Here is a 19,185-nt window from a genome sequence, read left to right as displayed (position 1 = left end):
AATGTGACGTGCTGTTGTAACAGATGCAGAATGTGGTTTAGCATTGTCTTGCTGAAATATGCAACGCCTTCCCTGAGAAAGACATCGTCAGCATGTATGGTAACATATAAAACCTGTGTGTACCTTTCAGTGCTGAAGCTGAACTTCCTGATAAGCGAGCTGCAGATTCCAGAGTCACTGACGGCTGATCGAGACTTTTGTTGTGAGCGTGTAAAGCTCGTGGAGACTCTTACTGACGTGGCTGACGCTGACACCAACATTAATGGTTGTGTGTGTTATATGGTAATTACCTCATGGTCGTGTCCTGGTGTTCCACAGTACTGATTGGTGGATGAAGGGCTGATCTAAGGGCAAAAAATAAAGATGTTGTTTACACCTCAAATATTTCTGGAGCTGCAACCGTTTCATATGTAGTGGCAGCCATGACAGAAACAAATCAAATTCTGCAATTTTCTTTCCTTCTAAATCTTTGCTGTTGATCATTTATTGATCAAGGGACACAAATTTATTCTTCAAGCTACATTCATATAGTTTTATCAGTGCTCCTCCAAGAATTCAGGGACATTTGTGAATCCTTATATTGATGCTATGATCATTATTCGATAATTGTTATTGTCTGACTGATAAACTCAAAACTGGGCAAAAAGCAGCTGGAAGTGGACACGAGAAATCAACAGTATACTGAGCAGGCCAATCAGAGTAGCAGTGGGCTGTCACATGATGTGTAGTACATCAGTTTACAATATAAATTGTGTTGTAGGGTTTCAGAGAGGTTTGCATCACAATGCACCTGTAAATTCTTCCCCCAGCAGAAACACTGGCTTTTGAACTGAGCGTTGACAACAAGGGGTGGTCCTCTCCTCCAGTTTTTCAGGTTCCTTCTGTCCATTTTAAATGAGCTTTGGTCCAGATAAGTTGGCAGCAGATAGGATTTCTGGATCATGTTCACATGTGGCTCTTAAGCTGCATTAATGAGCTTAAGATGGCAGATGTTTCTTCTTAGTAAATCTTGCTTTTCCAGGCTTTTGTTACCCCAGTCCCAACTTTTTAAAGAAATTTGTTGCAGCCTTCAAACTCAAACTGAGCTATTTTTTCTCCATGAAATAGGAAAATAGTTTCTGTTCTATTGTGAATAAAATATGGATCTATGATATTTGGAAATTTGTGTTATTTCATTCTGTTTTTATTCACATTTCCCAGCATCCCAACTTTTCTGGAATTAAATCTTTATATCACAAAGTTGTTTTATAAGCATAAAAACAGACAATACTCACCACAAACGGGTGTTCTCGAGGGCACTGCCTTCTTACTTAAATTTAAAATTATTTTCAAAATACACTTATATTCAAGTATAATATTGAGGTAGACATCCATTCAATCAGTATATTAGTATTAAAATGGGCAATTTATCCTTCATATTACACTAGTCCAAAAAACATATTCTGCTTTTTACTGCCCTTAAACATTAACAGTTTACAAAGAAAACAAGTGGAAATGTGTAGCCTATAAAAGGTGGCACATTTAAATAGATTGAACCAAATAGTACTGTGTGAAGTAAGAATTCAACTAATTTCATATTAAAATGCTTTGACATTTACAGCACGTTACAGACATCAAAGGACGTAACAAAAACGTCTGACAGAAACTGAGAGTCGGTGTGCTGCTGCCTGAGAGTAGGATGAGAGAGAAAGGAAGAGATGATGCCTCTGACCGGCCGTACCCTCAGCGTGGGTTGCGTAAGCACTAATGCATCCTGCAGCTCTAGAGCATGTGCGCATGGTTGTACTGGATGAGCCGGTCCCTGCGTGTCATCTGATGCTGTGGTGTGGTGCTCGTCTCTCCCGGCGATTGGCTGATACTGATCTTTCCATAGACCAATAATGACGGAGCATCTTCAGTCATTTTAAGATTCATCTTTAAAAAAAGAGAGAGAAGTAAGGCTCATGAAGATAATCATGTGATGACACACGCCATGCATATCCAGACGCATTTTATAATTTGCAAAAAAATTTAATTTTTTGAATGAAAAATATCATTTAATACTGAAAATAGGTGGCATTAATTTCTTGTAAGGTTAAATGCCCAAGTGAAGGTTTAATCCTGTGTGTTTTCGTGTAATTAGTCCGTGGAGGACATTTCTGTACTTTCCTCTTCCTCTCCTTGAACTGCCTCACCTCTCGATGCAGGCGGGACTTCAGGGGAAATTTGCCTTAAGGAAATTCTTTCATTCATCGCTGACACCGATGGACATGAGTGAATAGTCATGAAACAACACGGATTAATAGCAGCTCACTGACGTTCACACTGAGCTACGGATGGATGTGTAAATTCAGCTGTGACTCCACACCCTCATTAACCTCGGGGGAAACGTGCAGTTCACGAGAGGTCGTGGACTCGTTCCCCATTACAGCTTTGTTTACATATTTTACACAAGTTCTGTGTGTGTCAACAGCGTTTATCTGGATCCCTCCCATCCCTTTGTTTTTAATCCATATTAGGTTGTGACTCATAAAACCATTAATACAGGACTGGTCTGTCAAGCTTAAGGTCGAAGCTCTGTAGTTTACCAGGTCTCCTGTTTACTGCAAAGTCCTAATTTATAAACTAAGTAGAGCAGTGAACTGGAGCCGGAGTGAGGATTTTTAAAAAATCCAGTTGAATTGTAGTGAAATATAAATAGAAAAGTATGAAAGTAAAATGTAGCAGTTGTCAATTTGTCAAACAAAAAGAAAAAAGCTGATTTTCAGCTTCTTCTTTTATAGATGGACATTTGTTATGTTATATTTACATGTCATAAGGACAGTTTTCCAATTTCATTGTACTACTGTACTATGTATGACTGTGCAATGACAATAAAGAGTTATCTTATCTATCTTATCTTATCTTAAATTGCCGTCGTTGGTAAACTTTAATGAAGACGAAAAGGAGCATGTGCAGTAGTTATAATAATGTAGGTTGCAGGATGTGGTGCATTTGAAGTGCACGTTTCTGTCAGTGGAAAGTCACGAAGCTAAAGCCAAGCACAGGCGCTAGCTAGCTGTCAGGGCTCTGCAGTTTGTCCGATAGTAACCCGCCGCCCCCCTCGAGCCTGCATATCTGCGACGTGTACGCTCGAGGGTGGAGGAGGGAGGGGCAGACGAGCTCGTGCGCTCACTGCAACTTCCGCCCCCTCTGTGTCCATGTACCCTGCGTAGCCTTGTATGGAAACCAGGTCCTGTGGTGTGAGCAATTTGAACCAATCAGAATGGCGGTGCTGTGAGGGGGGCGGTGCGACCGGGGGAAACCGACAGGCCCCACCCTGAGTGGATTTCTTTTTTTTTTCCAGGGTGGGTGGGACCCACGGAGCCGGCTGTGTGTTTGAAAATGAATGATCTGCTGCTTGAGTAGACAGTGACCGGTCGGTGCGTGTTTAGCGGCAAACAGAAGCCACGGCGTTAACGGAAAACACGAAGAAAAAACGGAAGATTAAAGAAAAATCTAGTCACGAAGAAACAGACAACCAAACCGGAATAAGAATCAGCTTCCAGCAATGCAGTGTAAGTATTTGAGCCCTGTGTGGAGCTTTTCTGGTTTTGTTTTAAGCTCGGTTTCACGTCGACACATCAGGTTTGACCAGAAACCGGTTGGTGACGATTTTTCCGTTAATTAAACCGCCTGCGCGTGTGCGTGTTGCATTTAAAGGCCTTAGATTGGACTCTGAATTAAGATGTTTCGCCTTCAGATCTACAATTTCCTGGTTTATAATTTGAGTTTTTTATGTCTCGGTTCAGTGAAGCTTGCTTTAGACGTTAATAGGATAATACATGATAATAAATGTGTTACAGAAAAAAAAGGTCTTAAGTTTACGGCTTGGGTGTGTCTAGACAACCTGCCCAGACCTGGTCTCTTCCTAAAAGGGTGTAGCCCACCCAGCAGATCCATCTGTATTTCTCTCTGTAATTTGGCTCACGTTTAAAATAGCCATTAAAAAAAGTCTGCTTAGCATGCAAATAGATTAAGTTGGAAAAAATGTACCCAGTGTACCGTGGGGTTTCTGAGGATGACGCCCAGTGCGCGCTGCGTGGAAGGAGCAGCTGGATGGAAGCAGGAGGAGGAGATCATTCACTGATTTTTGGGAATTCACTGTATCTCACTTTCGTTTAGAGCAGCAGCACTGTGGCTTTAGGTGAAGTGAGCTGGCTGTTGCTCTGGACAAACAGAAATAGAGCTCGAGTGAAGAAAAATGAAAATTTAGGGGGGAGGGAGGGGGGACTTTTGGTCCGTACAGTTTAAAAGGGGATTAACCCAAGTGAAGTTTGCAAGCATGGTGGTATTGTTTTGGGGAGAGTCCCTCATTTGGTTTTGGGGCAGACACTTTTTTGTTCAAGGATTGGGGAGGGGGAGGGGGGGGGGGGGATACTGCAGTTCCCTTTCTGAATGAAACAGCTGTTGCTATGCAGTACAATCCCCCCCCCTGTTAGAGTGGATGCTGCATTTTGCACAACTGTGCTGAATCCGTCAGATGATTCATCCTTGGCACTGGCTGTGCTGTCTTATGACAAGGAAACTTCATGAAAACAAAAGCATGCAGAATGGCCGTGCTTCATCAACAGGAGCAACAGAGAGTCAGCAGAAAGTGATCGAGCAGCTACTCTGATCATTGATTGGTTGGGTCTTTGGTTGTGACTTCTCAAACAGGTGCATTTGAACACGTCACCTCGGTCTGTGGAAAGCTAAACTGTGGTATAGTAGTTTTATTAGTGATTAAAAAATGTGCTCGGCAGCTCTGTAGAGCTGAAAGAACAAGTCCAGACCTTTTCTAAACAGTTAACGCCCTTTTTACTGCAAACAAATAAAAAAATCAATGCAAGCATTTTCTTTGATATCTTACCCAAAATACTTCAACATGTAGACAGGAGTCGCTGGGGAATCCATCCACTGTTCTGATTGGTAGACCGCCTGCTCTACTTCCTGGGCCACAGCTGCTCTGATAGTGTTGCTACTGAATCTGTTTTGGATTTTTTCACATCCTGAAAACAAGGTGAAAGCATCCATGTTGCTGCTGTGGTGACAGAGGCCAAACCTGCTAAACACGTACAGGCTCTCCATCACACACACTGAGTATTAGAAACATTGTTGTGAAGGAAGTAAAGCCATGGCTCAGTCAGGCGGGTTTCAACACTTTATTGACACAAGCATTGATTGACGGGTTAATCTATATCGGCTAAGAGAATCAGAGGTTTGTAATTTTGGTGATTGAGAGATAATTAAATGGGACGTCCACACATTTCCCATGGGTGATTATCAGAAAACCACAGAAGAAAAATTATTGATTGGAAAAACTGAAAGTTTATCACAGCAGCCGGGGAAATGTGTTCTTAGCCTGCTCGTGGATCAATAACACCGCTCCCCTTGTTGACCACCGATGGATGTTTTCAAGGTGTTTTTGCTGCCAGTTGAACGGGGGGGGGGGGGGGGGGGGGGGGGGGGGTTCATACCAGGTGATGAAAGCTCATAGAGTTTCTAAAGGCTATATTCAGCCTTCGTTTGCAGACTGGTAGGGTTGATGAGCGATTGAACCTCGAGATCAGCGTCACGCTCAGAATCCTCCCCATCACGTCACGAGAACGCAGCAGTGACTGAAGTAAGAGGAGGGGAGGCGATTTTGAATCTGCCCCCTGTCAGTCCCAGGCCTGCCTGCTTGCCTCCACAGAGGAATCTGCAGCTGCACCAGAGCCGACACGTCCACAGAGAGACCTTTAAACATCCTGATCAAATCCAAATCAAGCCCATGTTCCTCCTCAGCGACGTGTTTTTGGCTAAATGTGATGAATTCTTCCAGTTTAGATGCAATTCATACATGAAATAATCCAGCTGACCTGTGTTTTATTCCACTATGGAAAGTTTAGGTTGGGAATATGTTTCAAATGTGTCACAAAAATTATTTTTGGCTCTCTGGAGCTTGTTTGTTTCTGTTTTTTCGCCCATGGGACTGAGCCCGGTTGGCCCCTAAGAGGTGAGAAATGATGGGCTGCTGCTAGAGCAGATAGATGAAGCTGCTGGTATGTGTTCTCAGCCCTCTTACATAAACAGATAAGTCCTGTGATTTACCAAAGAGGAAGGAGAGAGGAGGGGGTGTCCAGCTGGGACAGCAGTGGTTTGAATGATAGAGAGGTCTGACATGGTTCCTGTGATGAACGAAACGGTGGGAAAGGCAGGAAAAAGGGGAAGGGGGGGGTGGTACGGATCGGCTTGGCATGTAAATCACAAGATCACTGAGAGAAGAGGGAACATGTCCCAGTTGGGACATGCTCTAATGTCCCAGTTGGGACACGCTCTAATGTCCCAGTTGGGGTTTCCACTTTCTTTCTGTTCTATCTTTCAAAATGATATTTCACAATCATCATCAGTTTCTCTTCCACTCGACACCAGGAGGGTGGAGCAGTGTAAATATTCTTTATTGAGGTGTTTTGTTGACCAAGCGCAGCAGTCGCAGTCGATTATTAGTAGAAAGACGGCGTTATCTGTAACGTGTGTTTGCTAGCCGGGCTCCATATGTTGCGTTATCATCCAGGCTTTGAACAGCTCTTCTTCTCGCGGTGCGATCGAGTGCGTCGCAGGTCGCTCTCTGCACGTCCTGAGCAGAGATCAGCTTTTTAAATGGTCGCAATGATCTCGGTGAGATTTCTAAGCAGCTGCATTTTATCTGATCACGAGACAGAAGTCGGGCAGGTTCGTGACACTTTGCAAGAACACTGCAACTGCAGGGTTACATGACCTAGTGCCCTACAGGACGCACGACTTCTGTGAGTACCGCCCACTGCTGGCTGTCACACGTCAGTGTCAGCTAATGTGCGCTAATTAGAGAAGGAAAGCCAAATGTTTCAGTCCTTTGGATCTTATTGCTTTGTCAGTTATGATTCTTTAAAGTCTAAGATCTAAATAGCAAACGACTTAAATGATTTAGTTATTACAGCACAAATCCCCCAAATGCACTCCACTCCTGGGATCCAGCTGGGGGGAGGGGTCTTTCTCCTGGAGCCTCTCAGTCATGTGTGTAACTGTTTCCTTGTTGTGAACACTAAGACACCCTGATCATCCTCTGTTTCAGTAACCTTGTGCGAGTCCACCAGCATGTCAGGGGTGACGGAGCCTCCCAGAGAAGTCGGCTTCCTGGAGTCGCCCTGCGTTACGGCGGACAGCGCGGCCTCCCTCGCCGACGGCATCGCGGACACAGCAAAGTACGTCAACACAAGTTACACGCCCCTAAAATAAGCCCGTCTTAGCTTGAACTGCCTACAGAGAGGTCGTGACGGTGTTTACACCACCAACAGTTGGGATGAGGGCATGATCTTTGCTCCACCTGCTGACCCACACCCACTGTGGGTTATTTTCTCCTTTCTTTCTCTTTAGTGAGTCTTCAGAGGAAGAGTCCGCAGGGGAAAGGGAAGAGGAGACCGGCGCCCATGACGCCACCAGCAGCACCACGACTACAGAGGTCCCCGCGGAGCAGAGCTCAAACACACCAGCAGGTGAGTGCAGGGGGAGCTCCCGAGCATCCGGCGTTCACCAGGGCGGCGCTGGAAGAATTGCGATAAGCAGCATGCAGACGTACAATCAGACGACTTCGGTGTCATTTATAGGAGCGTCCGTACAGAAAGGTCGTGACCTCGCGTTTTATCCCATCTCTGTGCTCGCTGTAAATGCTGATGTTATCTTTTTTTCTCCTTCCTGAGGAAGTAGAGCAAACAGACGTGAAGGAACTCTGCGCTCTCTGGCAGAGCGAGCTCCACTTCCCTTTTCCTGCCTTTAAACGGTGACATTCTTTCCCGTCTCAGTGGGTGAGGAAAACCCGGCACACGCGTTGCTCCGCGATCTGTTTATAACCACGAAAAGGGAACTGTGCACTGTGAGCCGAAGTTAATTGACATTCGTTATCATTCATGATTCTTAAAGACTTTATTAAAGAGGAGCTCTTAACATGTAATAATAACTGCTGGTGGCTTTTTCATGAGAGTATTTCCAGCCCTGCTCTAAACGAATCATAAATAGTCATAAACCCTCCGTGTGACGCTGTTCTGCTGCACATTCAAACATCCTGCTGCAGTTTGTCTCTGTGTGAGAGCAGAACGTGGAGGCGGAGCTTCCCTGCAGAAACGATCACACATCGATTGGTTTTGTTGTCAGAGTTTTGGTGCGAGCCCTCGGCCTCCTACGATAATCGGAGATTGTTGGCAAACAGACGGTTTTATTTAAAGATGATCTGATCATAATTTTAACCAGGAAGTCACTCGCATGGCGTGTTTATATTTTATTATTTATAAAGCTTTTAAAATAATACCACCTTTTTGTTTTTTTTAAAGAATGCCAAGCTGAAGCGATTGCTAACTCTTGGCTGTCACTGTGACTCATGCCAGCTCTGTTACGATTGGCTGAGACTAGTTTTGAGTGTTATAAAGGGTGTTTGTCGCAGTTTTCAAGGACGGCAGATGCGTACAGATCTATTGCCGAGGCCCGCCTTCCATCGATTCTCTGACTGTTGTTCGCACATCTTCCAGCGAGCGCCCAGCGCCCAGACTCCCTGTCGGTGCCGGCAGCAGAACCCCGTCTGTGGACGACGCAGCGCGACGGAGAGGTGAAGCTGAGGATGGAGGAGTCCGGTCTGGCCGCTGAACCCGCTTTGACGGTCAGCCAGATGTTCGTCTCGACCGTGGAGCGCTACGGCGAACATACGGCTCTGTGCTGGAAGGAGGGCGACCAGCAGAAAAGCCTGAAATACAAAGATTACTACCAGACCTGCCGCACCGCCGCCAAGAGCTTCCTGAAGGTAGTTTTTCTTTTATTCTTTGGGTAACGTTTCCATCTACGGTTGATTTGTTACTTTAAGGACATAAAATTAAGCTGAGTTCAGTTTTTGAGCAAAACTCGTCTGTCAGACAGTGAAAGATAATTTTGGCTGCTGTTGTCACCACAGCAGGCGGCTCCGCAGATTTGATTTGGCTGACTTTTAAACGCCAAATGCACTTCCTGTTCAGCCAGAAGAAGAAAGATAAAGATGGCTATGGCCTTCCTGACCTGCGTGCTGCCTCACACAGGCAGCAACATGATATAACCAGCAGTAGTGAAGAGCTGGCGGGCACAGCTGTGCGCTACACGCGAGAGAATAACTGCAGACACTCTCCAGACTGATTGTCCCAACATTTCCTGGACGAAATCTTAGTGATGGCTCATAAAAAGCAGATAAATCAATAAGAAGAAGAAGAATTGCTGCTTGCAGCTCTGACACACAGCTGGGCTTCCTCAGCATCAACAGATTTCTGTTTCCTCGAGTTCTTCGAGCCGTTTTAACGTGCGTTCGTCTTTGTGCCGAGTCTAGACAGCACGTGTCGCCGCACCAAAGGGTTGAAATGTCAGGCCAGACGGCGAGGCCTCAGCAGCACAGAGCATGTCATTGTTAGACAGCAGGCTGACTCATTTATACCGACACACAAACTCGGACGTTTCTCTCTGCGTCTCACACACACAAACCAACCTCGACTCCAAATCGTAGAGCTGAACTTCGCCCTCGCTCACATGATAAATGAAGCTCAGATAGTTTTTGTTTTGTGCTTCGTAACACGCTCAGCTACACCTGATTATTATCTTTCAACGATGAATGAACGACTTCATGAATGCTGGCTGCAGCACCTCAGCTAACCTCAGGTCCCACGAGCATCAGCTGGAAGACCTGACGCCTCAAACTGTCTGTGTTTGTGAAAAGAAAGTCAGGCTGAATCTGCTGCGTTTGTCTGCACTCTAGTTTGTAACAAGCAGACCGCCCCCTTCTTTATCCTGTCAAATACAAAATAACCCGAAGTAATAACAAAAGGTAAATATTAAACAAGTGATTTGTAACAACAATCGCAACGATGGAAGTGAGACTTGTGCCAGATCTGCTGCGACTCTAAGTGCGCTCTCGCCTTTACAGCTCGGACTGGAGCGTTACCACGGCGTTGGGATCCTGGGCTTCAACTCCGTTGAGTGGTTCGTCGCAGACATCGGAGCCATTTTGGCGGGGTGAGTTTCATCGTCAGCCCTGAATACTTCCTTTACACGACCCTAACCCTCCTGCTCACTGTACCTGTGGCTCTTATCTACACGCTGATGTTTACGTGTGGCAGCGCGTCTGCTGGTGTGTCCTGTGGGCCAGAGTACCGTCTTTTTGATGGATTGATGGGCGGTTGAAGCGTGTTCACTCAGATGCTGCACTCAATTTTGATTCACTTTCCAAGAGCTCGTGCTCTTACATGCGATGATTCGATTCCTGATTGGATCCGCTGTGCATCCAATCAGTGCATCTTCCTGATAATGCTGATGTGCTTTTTAAGGCTTATTTCTCCGTCTGTGTTGTGTTTGTACTCTGTGTCTGTGCACTGATCACATAACAGCAATCACAAGCTCCTCAGCTTTGCTGCAGAAGTATTCACTATGAATGAACCCATGCTTGTTATCCAACACGCTAATTGAGTGCAAGAAACCGAGACCCTCGAGCCAAAGTAAGAGTCTAAAGGCACTGATTGGCTGAGGCTCAGCTGCTGACATCACCAAACATCTGTCATCCTGTGATCGGGCAACCGTGGCTCAGGGTGTTCGGGAGCGTATCTGTAACCGGAGGGTCGCCGGTTCGATCCCCGGGCACTCTGTCCTGGTCGTTGTGTCCTTGGGCACAAGGACACAACGGCGCGATATGGCAGCCTCGCTTCTGTCAGTCTGCCCCAGGGCAGCTGTGGCTACAACTGTAGCTGCCTCCACCAGTGTGTGAATGCGAGAGTGAATGAATAGTGGCATTGTAAAGCGCTTTGGGTGCCTTGAAAAGCGCTTTATAAATCCAATCCATTATCTTTTCACGCCGATTCTGGTGACAGTTTCATGTTTGCTTTGATTCTTAACTCTTAAATCTGTTTATAGAGAAGCTCATTCTTTCCACGCACTCTGATACCGATACTGTGCATGCTTGAACGCCGCTCCCTGCTTAATGATCACAACAAAAAGGTCAGCTGGAATGTCAACAAACCGGTCGTGATGAATGCAATCAGGTCGTGTTTGGAAACTTCAGTTTAAGGCTCAGATTTCCACACCGGAGCGAAACATTTGAATCGCATCCTGCATCATATCTCACTGTGTTTTAGAGCGGGAGCTCTGTGTTCTAGTAAAACGGTGCTGTCATAGGTCAGGTGGGTTCTGTTGACCCATTTTCATCAGATTGTTAAGAAAGGGGAGGAGTGGTTCTCCTGTGGTAACATCGGGATGTCCTGAATTTTCGGGCATCTGCAGCTCAGTCTGAGCAAACATTTAACATATTGCTGCTTTGTTGAAATGCAGGGTTAAAGCGATTTGCTTTTCATTTGCATGCTGCATGTTCTCCACCCATTGCTGGGAATAGCCCTGCGCGTCGTTTTGATGAACATAGTTTTGTTTTTTACGTATGAAAAGTGCCACGAAAATAACTTCAGTCTGCAGCTGATTCAGTTCAGGTCAGTTTTATTTACAGTGACGTCCTGTAGAGTCAAGTCACACTTTCAGCAAATAACTGCGAAAGTTATTATTATTTTATTATTATTATTATTAATTATTTATTATTTATTTATTATCATTATTTATTATTTATTATTATTATTTATTATTATTATTATTATTATTATTATTATTATTTTTATTTATTTATTTATTTATTTTTAATTATTAATTATTAATTATTATTATTAATTATTATTATTAATTATTATTATTATTATTATTTATTTATTTATTTATTTTTAATTATTAATTATTAATTATTATTATTATTATTAATAATAATAATAATAATAATAATAATAATAATAATAATAATAATAATAATCAGTAAATAATAATTATTATTATTTTTATTTATTTATTTATTTATTATTATTATTATTATTATTATTATTATTATTATTATTATTATTATTATTATTATATATATTTTTTGCAGCCATTAAAATAAATGTTTAATTGCATTCTGTGTCATAACAAATTAAAGTCTTAAATGTACCTTGGTAAAAGCTCTCACTTGATTGGCTGACTTATACCTTTGGTCACACTAAACTTACGCAGCTGCACAGATGCAACACAAACCTGATTCATGTGCTGATGCGTTTCCACCAAGTGTGCTCAGTTCATCCATCGTATGACTTGAATGTAACTCTGCGCTTCTGATTCATCTGCAAGCTCTTGTTTCCATGGCGACTGGAAGCAAATGAACAATATCTATATTCACTTATCAAATGCATATCTGCAAATGGAAGGCCTCTTAATCAACATGATATTGATTCGATTAGAACATTATAGAGAAGTAAACGGCTCTATAGCTGACTGTGACGTGTCTCTGTGTCACAGTGGGTTTGCTGTGGGCATCTACACCACCAACTCCCCTGAGGCGTGCCAGTACGTAGCAGAAAACTCCGAGGCTAATATCATCGTGGTGGAGAACCACAAACAGCTGCAGAAAATCCTTCAGGTAAGATGAGAGTGAGTTACACGTGGATGTGGAGCAACACGCTGAACAAAAAACCATAAATGTGCGTTTATTAAACCAAGCTGTAAAAGTCGTAACTTAAACTGAAGGAATCCCACGAGTGGATTTACTGATCGTCTTCACATCCGTCCACAGGTTGAGGACCAGCTGCCACACTTGAAAGCCATCGTCCAGTACAAAGACGAACTAAAAGAGAAGAAACCAAACCTGTACACGGTAAGCGCACACGTCTGTGCATAAAGAGAAGCTGCTGAGCACAAGAGGCACGATCGAAGTGTTGTTATTTTTCTTCGTTTGCCGCAGTGGGCCGAGTTCTTGGAGCTTGGACGCGACGAGCCCGACGCTCCCCTCGACGCCATCATCGCCAGCCAGAAGCCCAACCAGTGCTGCTCGCTCATTTACACCTCAGGAACCACGGGCCAGCCCAAAGGAGTCATGCTCAGCCACGACAACGTAAGCTCCACCCATCCTCACATCCTCAGGAGCATTCTGAGCCAATGTGCCTCTAATCAGCTGATTAGTTTGATCTACTGTTACAGTAAAGATGTGAAACTCTACAACAATCACCTCATCTTTACTCTCTCTCAGCTGACCTGGACCGCTTACTCCACCGCCAAGCACGTGGGTCTCGCCGCGGCCTCCCAGGCTCAGGAGGTGGTGGTCAGCTACCTGCCTCTGAGCCACATCGCGGCCCAGATGGTCGACATCTGGATCACCATGAAGATGGGAGGGGTGACTTACTTCGCTCAGCCCGACGCCCTGAAGGTGAGACGCACACCACAGACAACACAAACACGCCGGCGCACGAAATAAACGCTGATCAGCCCGTTTAATAGGTTCACCTGCACAGCACGGTCAATATAACAGGCCTGCTGTACGCTGCTGTGTGGCTGCTATAGAACAAGAACCAAGTGTGTGATTACAAATACCCATCAGTAATTTAAATGATGTAAAATTAACAGAAAAGTAGCATAGCGCCCCCCTCTGGTTCCTCACGTGGCTCTTTAGTCCGTCTGTTACACAAACTGCTTCTGTTTCTTTCACACGTCCTCTCTCTCTTCACGGTCAAAATCCTCTTTTTGTGTAAGTTGTGAAAATGTTTGATTTTTATTTGTATTTTCCTGTTTGTTTGTTTCTTCTTTTTTTTTTAATTTAATGTTTATTTATAAGATTTTAAGTTCAAAGTTACATAACGTCACACCAGACAAAGGACATAAGATTCAAAAACAACATTTAAGCACAGACGAAAAAAAGAAAAAACAGAAACCAAACACAACAAAAAAAAGACCCCAAACAGGAAAACAGGAAAGAAAAGGAAAAAAATAAAAACAAAGTAAATAAATAAAAATACACCAGTTAGCCAGTACAAATCAAAAGTTCAAAAGAAACACCAATGTCCAAAAAAGATGATCTTCTGTGTGAGGTTAGACAGGGCAACAGAGAGTTCACCACGACCAGAAGATGTGGGAAACAAGTCCAGGAAGGAATCAGGGTCCGGCAGAGGTGCAGTTTCACACAAACACAAAGTGCAGTCAAATAGGTTAAAGTTTATGTTAAATTCCCATTAATATGATTGAGAAAAGGGCCCCGGATTTCGACAAACTTAAAATGGGTGTCAGCCAAACGATAACGAACCTCTTCAATATACAAACAAGCTTCATCTCACGTAGCCAAACCCTGAACAGTGGAGGAGATGGTGATTTCCAGGCTCTAAGAAGAAGTCTTTTAGCTACAATCATGCCAAACATTAAGGCTGTTTGTTTGTTTACTTACAGGGTTCGCTGGTAGACACTTTGAAGGAGGCGCGTCCGACGGCCTTCATGGGCGTCCCACGTGTCTGGGAGAAGATGCAGGAGAAGATGAAAGCTGTTGGAGCAAAGTCTTCCACCGTGCGAAGGAAAGTGGCCGCCTGGGCCAAAGATGTGGGTCTGCGGACCAATCTGAGCAAGCTGAACCAGTGAGTGTGTTTTTGTTTCTTTAAGAAGGGGCTGAATCGTTTCCTCAGAGGTGGGAGGTTCCTGTTTCAGTTTGCTGAGATGTTCTTGTGGAACATCAGTGCAGATGCAGGATTGTTGTTGAAACACTGTAACTATTTATTTATTTTCATCAGCTGGAGCAGCCTTCCACCTCATGCTGCGTTCTCTCTCTTTCTCCTCAGGAACGCGGCACCAGGCAGCGCTCCGGTCAGCTATCACATAGCCAAAAAGCTTGTGTTCAAAAAGGTGCGTAAGGCCCTGGGCCTGGACCGCTGCACCAAGTGCTACACGGGCGCCGCCCCCATCACCAAAGACACCTTGCAGTTCTTCCTCAGCCTCAACATCCCTCTGTGCGAGCTGTACGGCATGAGCGAGAGCAGCGGCCCTCACACCATCTCCCGCCACGATGCCTTCAAGCTCACCAGGTACGTTTTTCTCTTTGCGTTGGTTTGACGGCTCGCAGGGAACAACCGATACTCACTGGTGAGTCACACGACTGCTCTCTTGCAGCTGCGGTATCGAGCTCCCGGGGTGCAAAACGAAGCTGCACAACAAAGACGAGGAGGAAAACGGCGAGATCTGCTTCTGGGGACGCCACGTCTTTATGGGTTACCTCAATATGCCCGACAAGACGGAGGAGGCGCTGGACGCGGAGGGCTGGCTGCACTCGGGTGACCTGGGCAAGCAAGACGAGAACGGGTTCCTCTTTATCACCGGGCGGATTAAAGGTAAATCGCACTCTGCTGGAACTGAAGCAGATTTTTATTTATCTATTTAAATGAAGAACATCAGTTCTCCTTTTTCTCCAGGCCGAATGCTTCAGGTTTGTTCTTCTTTTCGTTCACAGAGCTGATCATCACAGCCGGAGGCGAGAACATCCCTCCTGTCCCCATAGAGGACGCGGTGAAGGAGGCCGTGCCGCTGATTAGCAACGCCATGCTGATCGGAGACAAGAGGAAGTTTCTGTCCATGCTGCTCACCATCAAGGTAAAGATTCAGACAGTGAGAACGGGAGGAGTGAGGGGGGAAGCACACTGCATCAGTGCAGCTGCTTTAACAGAGTGAGGAAAGGAGCACTGACACCTGGTGGTCGCTTTGAGAAACTACACCGTTGGGATTTTCAGAATCGTGCTGTTTTGGTTTCTGATATTTATTGGATTTTTTTCCTCACCCTCCAGTGCCAAGTGAACCCAGACACGGGCGATCCACAGGACGAGCTGACGCCAGAAGCTGTGGAGTTGTGCAGGCAGCTGGGCAGCAAGGCCACGCGCGTCTCCGAGATCTCGGGCGGACGAGACCCTGCGGTCAACGCTGCCATCCAGGAGGGCATCAAAAGAGTCAACGAGAAGTCCACTTCCAACGCTCAGCGCGTTCAGAAGTGGGTCGTCCTGGATCGAGACTTCTCTGTCGGCGGAGGAGAGCTGGGTGAGTGAATGGACGGTTTATTTTATTAGACAGCGGCTTTGACACGACATTTAATAAGATGCACGATGATGATGATGTTTTCACATCTATTTGTAGTCACAGTTACTCACATTTGGGTATTTCCTGCCTTTTTGGAGCTAAAACACATGAGATATTGAGTACGGTAGCTCAAATAAGTCCGTTACAGAGAAACATAAGTTACAGCAGGAGGATGCGTGTGGTGATGCGCTGGTACGGCTCACGCTACACCTCGCAGGAGTTAAACAGCACGAATCCTCTTTGCCTGCAGGCCCCACCATGAAGCTGAAGCGGCCGGTGGTGATGAAGATGTACAAGGAGCAGATCGATAACTGTTACAAGGACGTGGCGTCTCCAGCAACCCCCGACAACCCCCTGCCACCCAAATAAACCTGCTGGGACCATTTGCATCATTCAGTCCACTGCTGGGTTCCTCCTGTATTTAAATTTGGTTTTTTTACTGCCTTAAGTCGCGCTCAGTCTGTCTCAGTTTACATTTATGATTGTTGTACAGAACAGAAGCCAAATGAGGTTAAATTGAGCTTATTTATTCGTATTTCTGGAAGGAGCAGCGACGTGTGATCAATGAAGTAGCAGCAGCGACGCAAACCAGAATACTTGATAACAACGGGATGTTTTGGGGGTTTTATGAATAATTTGTGTGTATTTATTTTCACTTTACCAAAGTTTCTGTTTACCAAATGAGCATCGGATGGAGTGAAATCCCACAATCACACGTTCACATGTGCTTGGTGTTTCTCTCGTTGATTTCACTCCTTTTTGTTGTTTGTTTTCTAAATGTCAAAAATGTTCTGCTGTTGAATTTAAGCTATCGTTCTCAGTCTGTCATGAAGCCATATCTATTGCGTTTTGGTGTCTGTCAGGTATTTTCATTTGTGTGACTCTTTTTTTTTTATTTTGTAATACTGTAAATATGTTTTACCACCTCGATTCATTCGGTCGTGTCAGGAATACGTTTATTTTGCACTCACATGGAGATGAAGTAAATTGTACATAAGTTATAGGACTGTATTGTCAGTTTATAGCAAATAGCTTTCAGCTTAAGATCGCCTACCATCGGCCTCGTCTGCGATGTGACAAATGTGACAAATTTGAAAGCAGCTCTTGCACTCCAAAACAGGTCATCTTGTATATCTTGTAAGATTAGTATATAGCAGGCGTGTGTGGCGCGCTCCCAGCAGAGCCAAGCTGAGCCTTGTTGTTCATTTACGTTAAATTTTGGGGTTTTTGTGTGTTTTGTTTTAAGGATGAAAAACAAAGGGAGGAAATGACGGTGATTCAGGGGGGTCGGGGTGAGTGAGGATGGGCTGAGGGAACACACCAAATGGCCTTTTTAGTTTAATCCGTTGCCTAAAAAGGTTCAAAGAATGCACTTGCATTGTGAGACTCTTCGCAGCAAACGGTTCAGTGAGGGCTCACAACACCCCTGACAGGAACCTGGATCTGCCCGAACCTAACAGCTGTTTAGTCTTAAAGAAGTCTGGGTTGAAAGAACAGCAGCAGGAGGAGAGTGAAGCAGGGCTGCTTGTAACGACGACAATGTGAATGTGTGTCTGATCAGTTGTGGAATAAATTGGAAGTCATTACGCTACTTTGTGAAACGTGTCCTTTGTTTTGTTTTTGTAAATGTAACGCGGAGGGATTTAAATGCACAGAGTAACACGGTTTACCCAAGTCGGTGCAGACAGCAGGCGGGGCTCTGACGATGATGCAACCTCACAATCAGAACAGACTCAGGTGTCAAAAAGAAAAAAGAGCCGACGGCCTCGTTAAATACGTGGCACATGTGAACCGTTTCTATGCTATTCGGTGTGCCGACAACCATAAATAGGCTGCTCGATAATATTTCCTCCACTTCTGTGAGATCTTCTCTCACATCTCGTATTTGTGGCCACAAAAACCACGAGCTTCTAATGCTAAGCGGAAGCTGGGGGAGAGAAAAACCGACGCGCTGCAAGCTTCATTCTTGCAGCGTTAGCAGTTTGTCATAGATGCGATTACTAAAAATCAACCTGCAGCACAGGACGGCTCGCTTTTTCAGAGGCCGATCTCTTGGTTTGGATTCTGTAGTTCGCAGACGTTCAGTTTCTTATTTCCTCTGATGCTTTTCTGCTTTTCGCATCATGAAGCAGCTTCTGTCAAGGTGCAAGCACGGAGCCGAAGAGCCTTACCGCACGCGGCTCAGGAGGCTGCGTTGCCATGGTAAACAAAACTGAATGGCAGAGCATCTCCAAGGCGACAGCTGCGAGTTTATTCAATTACTTCATAAGCAAGTGAGGGACTTTGTATAATAATGGCTGTAATTCCTAAACATTTAAAACAAAATGTATGAAAAAATAAAGCCGAAAGTCTGCGCTTCACGTTCACTTGTAAAAAGGAAAGAGTAAAAAAAAAAAAAGGACCCAACTCTGTTTCTTCCGTTTCACTGAAAATCCTGAACATTTATATTGTAAGTGAACTAGAACCGTCTCACCACGTGATCCAGCTCCATTATTTGTCTTATCTGACAATGTAAATGTACTGAACAGTAGTAACGAACACATGCACACATTCATATTTAGTTTCGCAGCTGTGACACTTTGCAGGATTGGCCACAGCAGTGCTGAATTATCACAAATAACAGGATTTTTACGCAAACTGTGTTCATGCGTCTCATCAGCTGGATAAAAAGGGCGGAGGTCATCCGCACACAGTCTTTACCACGTGGTCACTGTTAGCTATCGTGGGTCCAAATTGAATTGTGATACTAAAACTTTTACAATATCACAAATATTCGATTCTTTTTTATTCTAAAGGATAAAATCACTGTTTTCCATTAATTTAACAAAAAATTACATTTTTAAACCAGCACATAAAGTAGAGGCTGCACCAGAGACCTCACGGTTCTGCTCACAGCACAGACTGTTGTGTTGCCCGAACCATTAACATCGTCTCCGTTCACTGAACCGGCACGAACAAGGTCACGAGCGTGAAAGCGAAGCTGCTAAACGGCGTCCAGCCATCTTTATTTCATCTGCACCTGTGCTGTCCCTGCTGCGACAGGCCAAAAGGTCCACGCAGCCTCCCGGGTTATTGATCAGCCTCCGCCAATAACTGTCCCTCCCTACAGCCGCATTTCCTCAATAGACGGTCAATGCATCACGACCATTATGAGCTGCTTGTCCTTTTAACCCTGCGGCCTGCGATGACCGTCACGTGAACTTTCCTCGAACCCTTGCGGCGGGTCAC

General features: G+C 44.8%; 1 protein-coding gene across 1 annotated transcript; it reads left to right on the top strand.

Moving 5' to 3' along the window:
- The first annotated feature begins 3,187 nt into the window (after positions 1–3,187).
- Positions 3,188–17,543, top strand: acsbg2 (acyl-CoA synthetase bubblegum family member 2). The gene is made up of 15 exons (XM_087830609.1): positions 3,188–3,536; positions 7,091–7,220; positions 7,393–7,511; positions 8,538–8,806; positions 9,947–10,035; positions 12,379–12,499; positions 12,653–12,733; positions 12,821–12,970; positions 13,106–13,282; positions 14,293–14,474; positions 14,676–14,918; positions 15,004–15,221; positions 15,341–15,480; positions 15,672–15,918; positions 16,208–17,543. The coding sequence occupies exons 1-15, from the start codon at positions 3,530–3,532 to the stop codon at positions 16,324–16,326; spliced, it is 2,292 nt and encodes a 763-aa protein (XP_087686735.1). The 5' UTR covers positions 3,188–3,529; the 3' UTR covers positions 16,327–17,543.
- Positions 17,544–19,185: the final 1,642 nt, after the last annotated feature.

The sequence above is a fragment of the Neolamprologus brichardi genome, chromosome 17, assembly GCF_056152115.1.
Source record: "Neolamprologus brichardi isolate AB-2024 chromosome 17, ASM5615211v1, whole genome shotgun sequence".
Taxonomy (NCBI): domain Eukaryota; kingdom Metazoa; phylum Chordata; class Actinopteri; order Cichliformes; family Cichlidae; genus Neolamprologus; species Neolamprologus brichardi.
This window is presented reverse-complemented; position numbering and strand designations above follow the sequence as displayed.

Bases quoted from the DNA above. Each gene is read 5' to 3' on its own strand.
- acsbg2 (XM_087830609.1), top strand. The intron at 14,475-14,675 runs GTGAGTGTGTTT...CTTTCTCCTCAG, and splicing joins AATCTGAGCAAGCTGAACCA to GAACGCGGCACCAGGCAGCG. The intron at 14,919-15,003 runs GTACGTTTTTCT...GCTCTCTTGCAG, and splicing joins GATGCCTTCAAGCTCACCAG to CTGCGGTATCGAGCTCCCGG.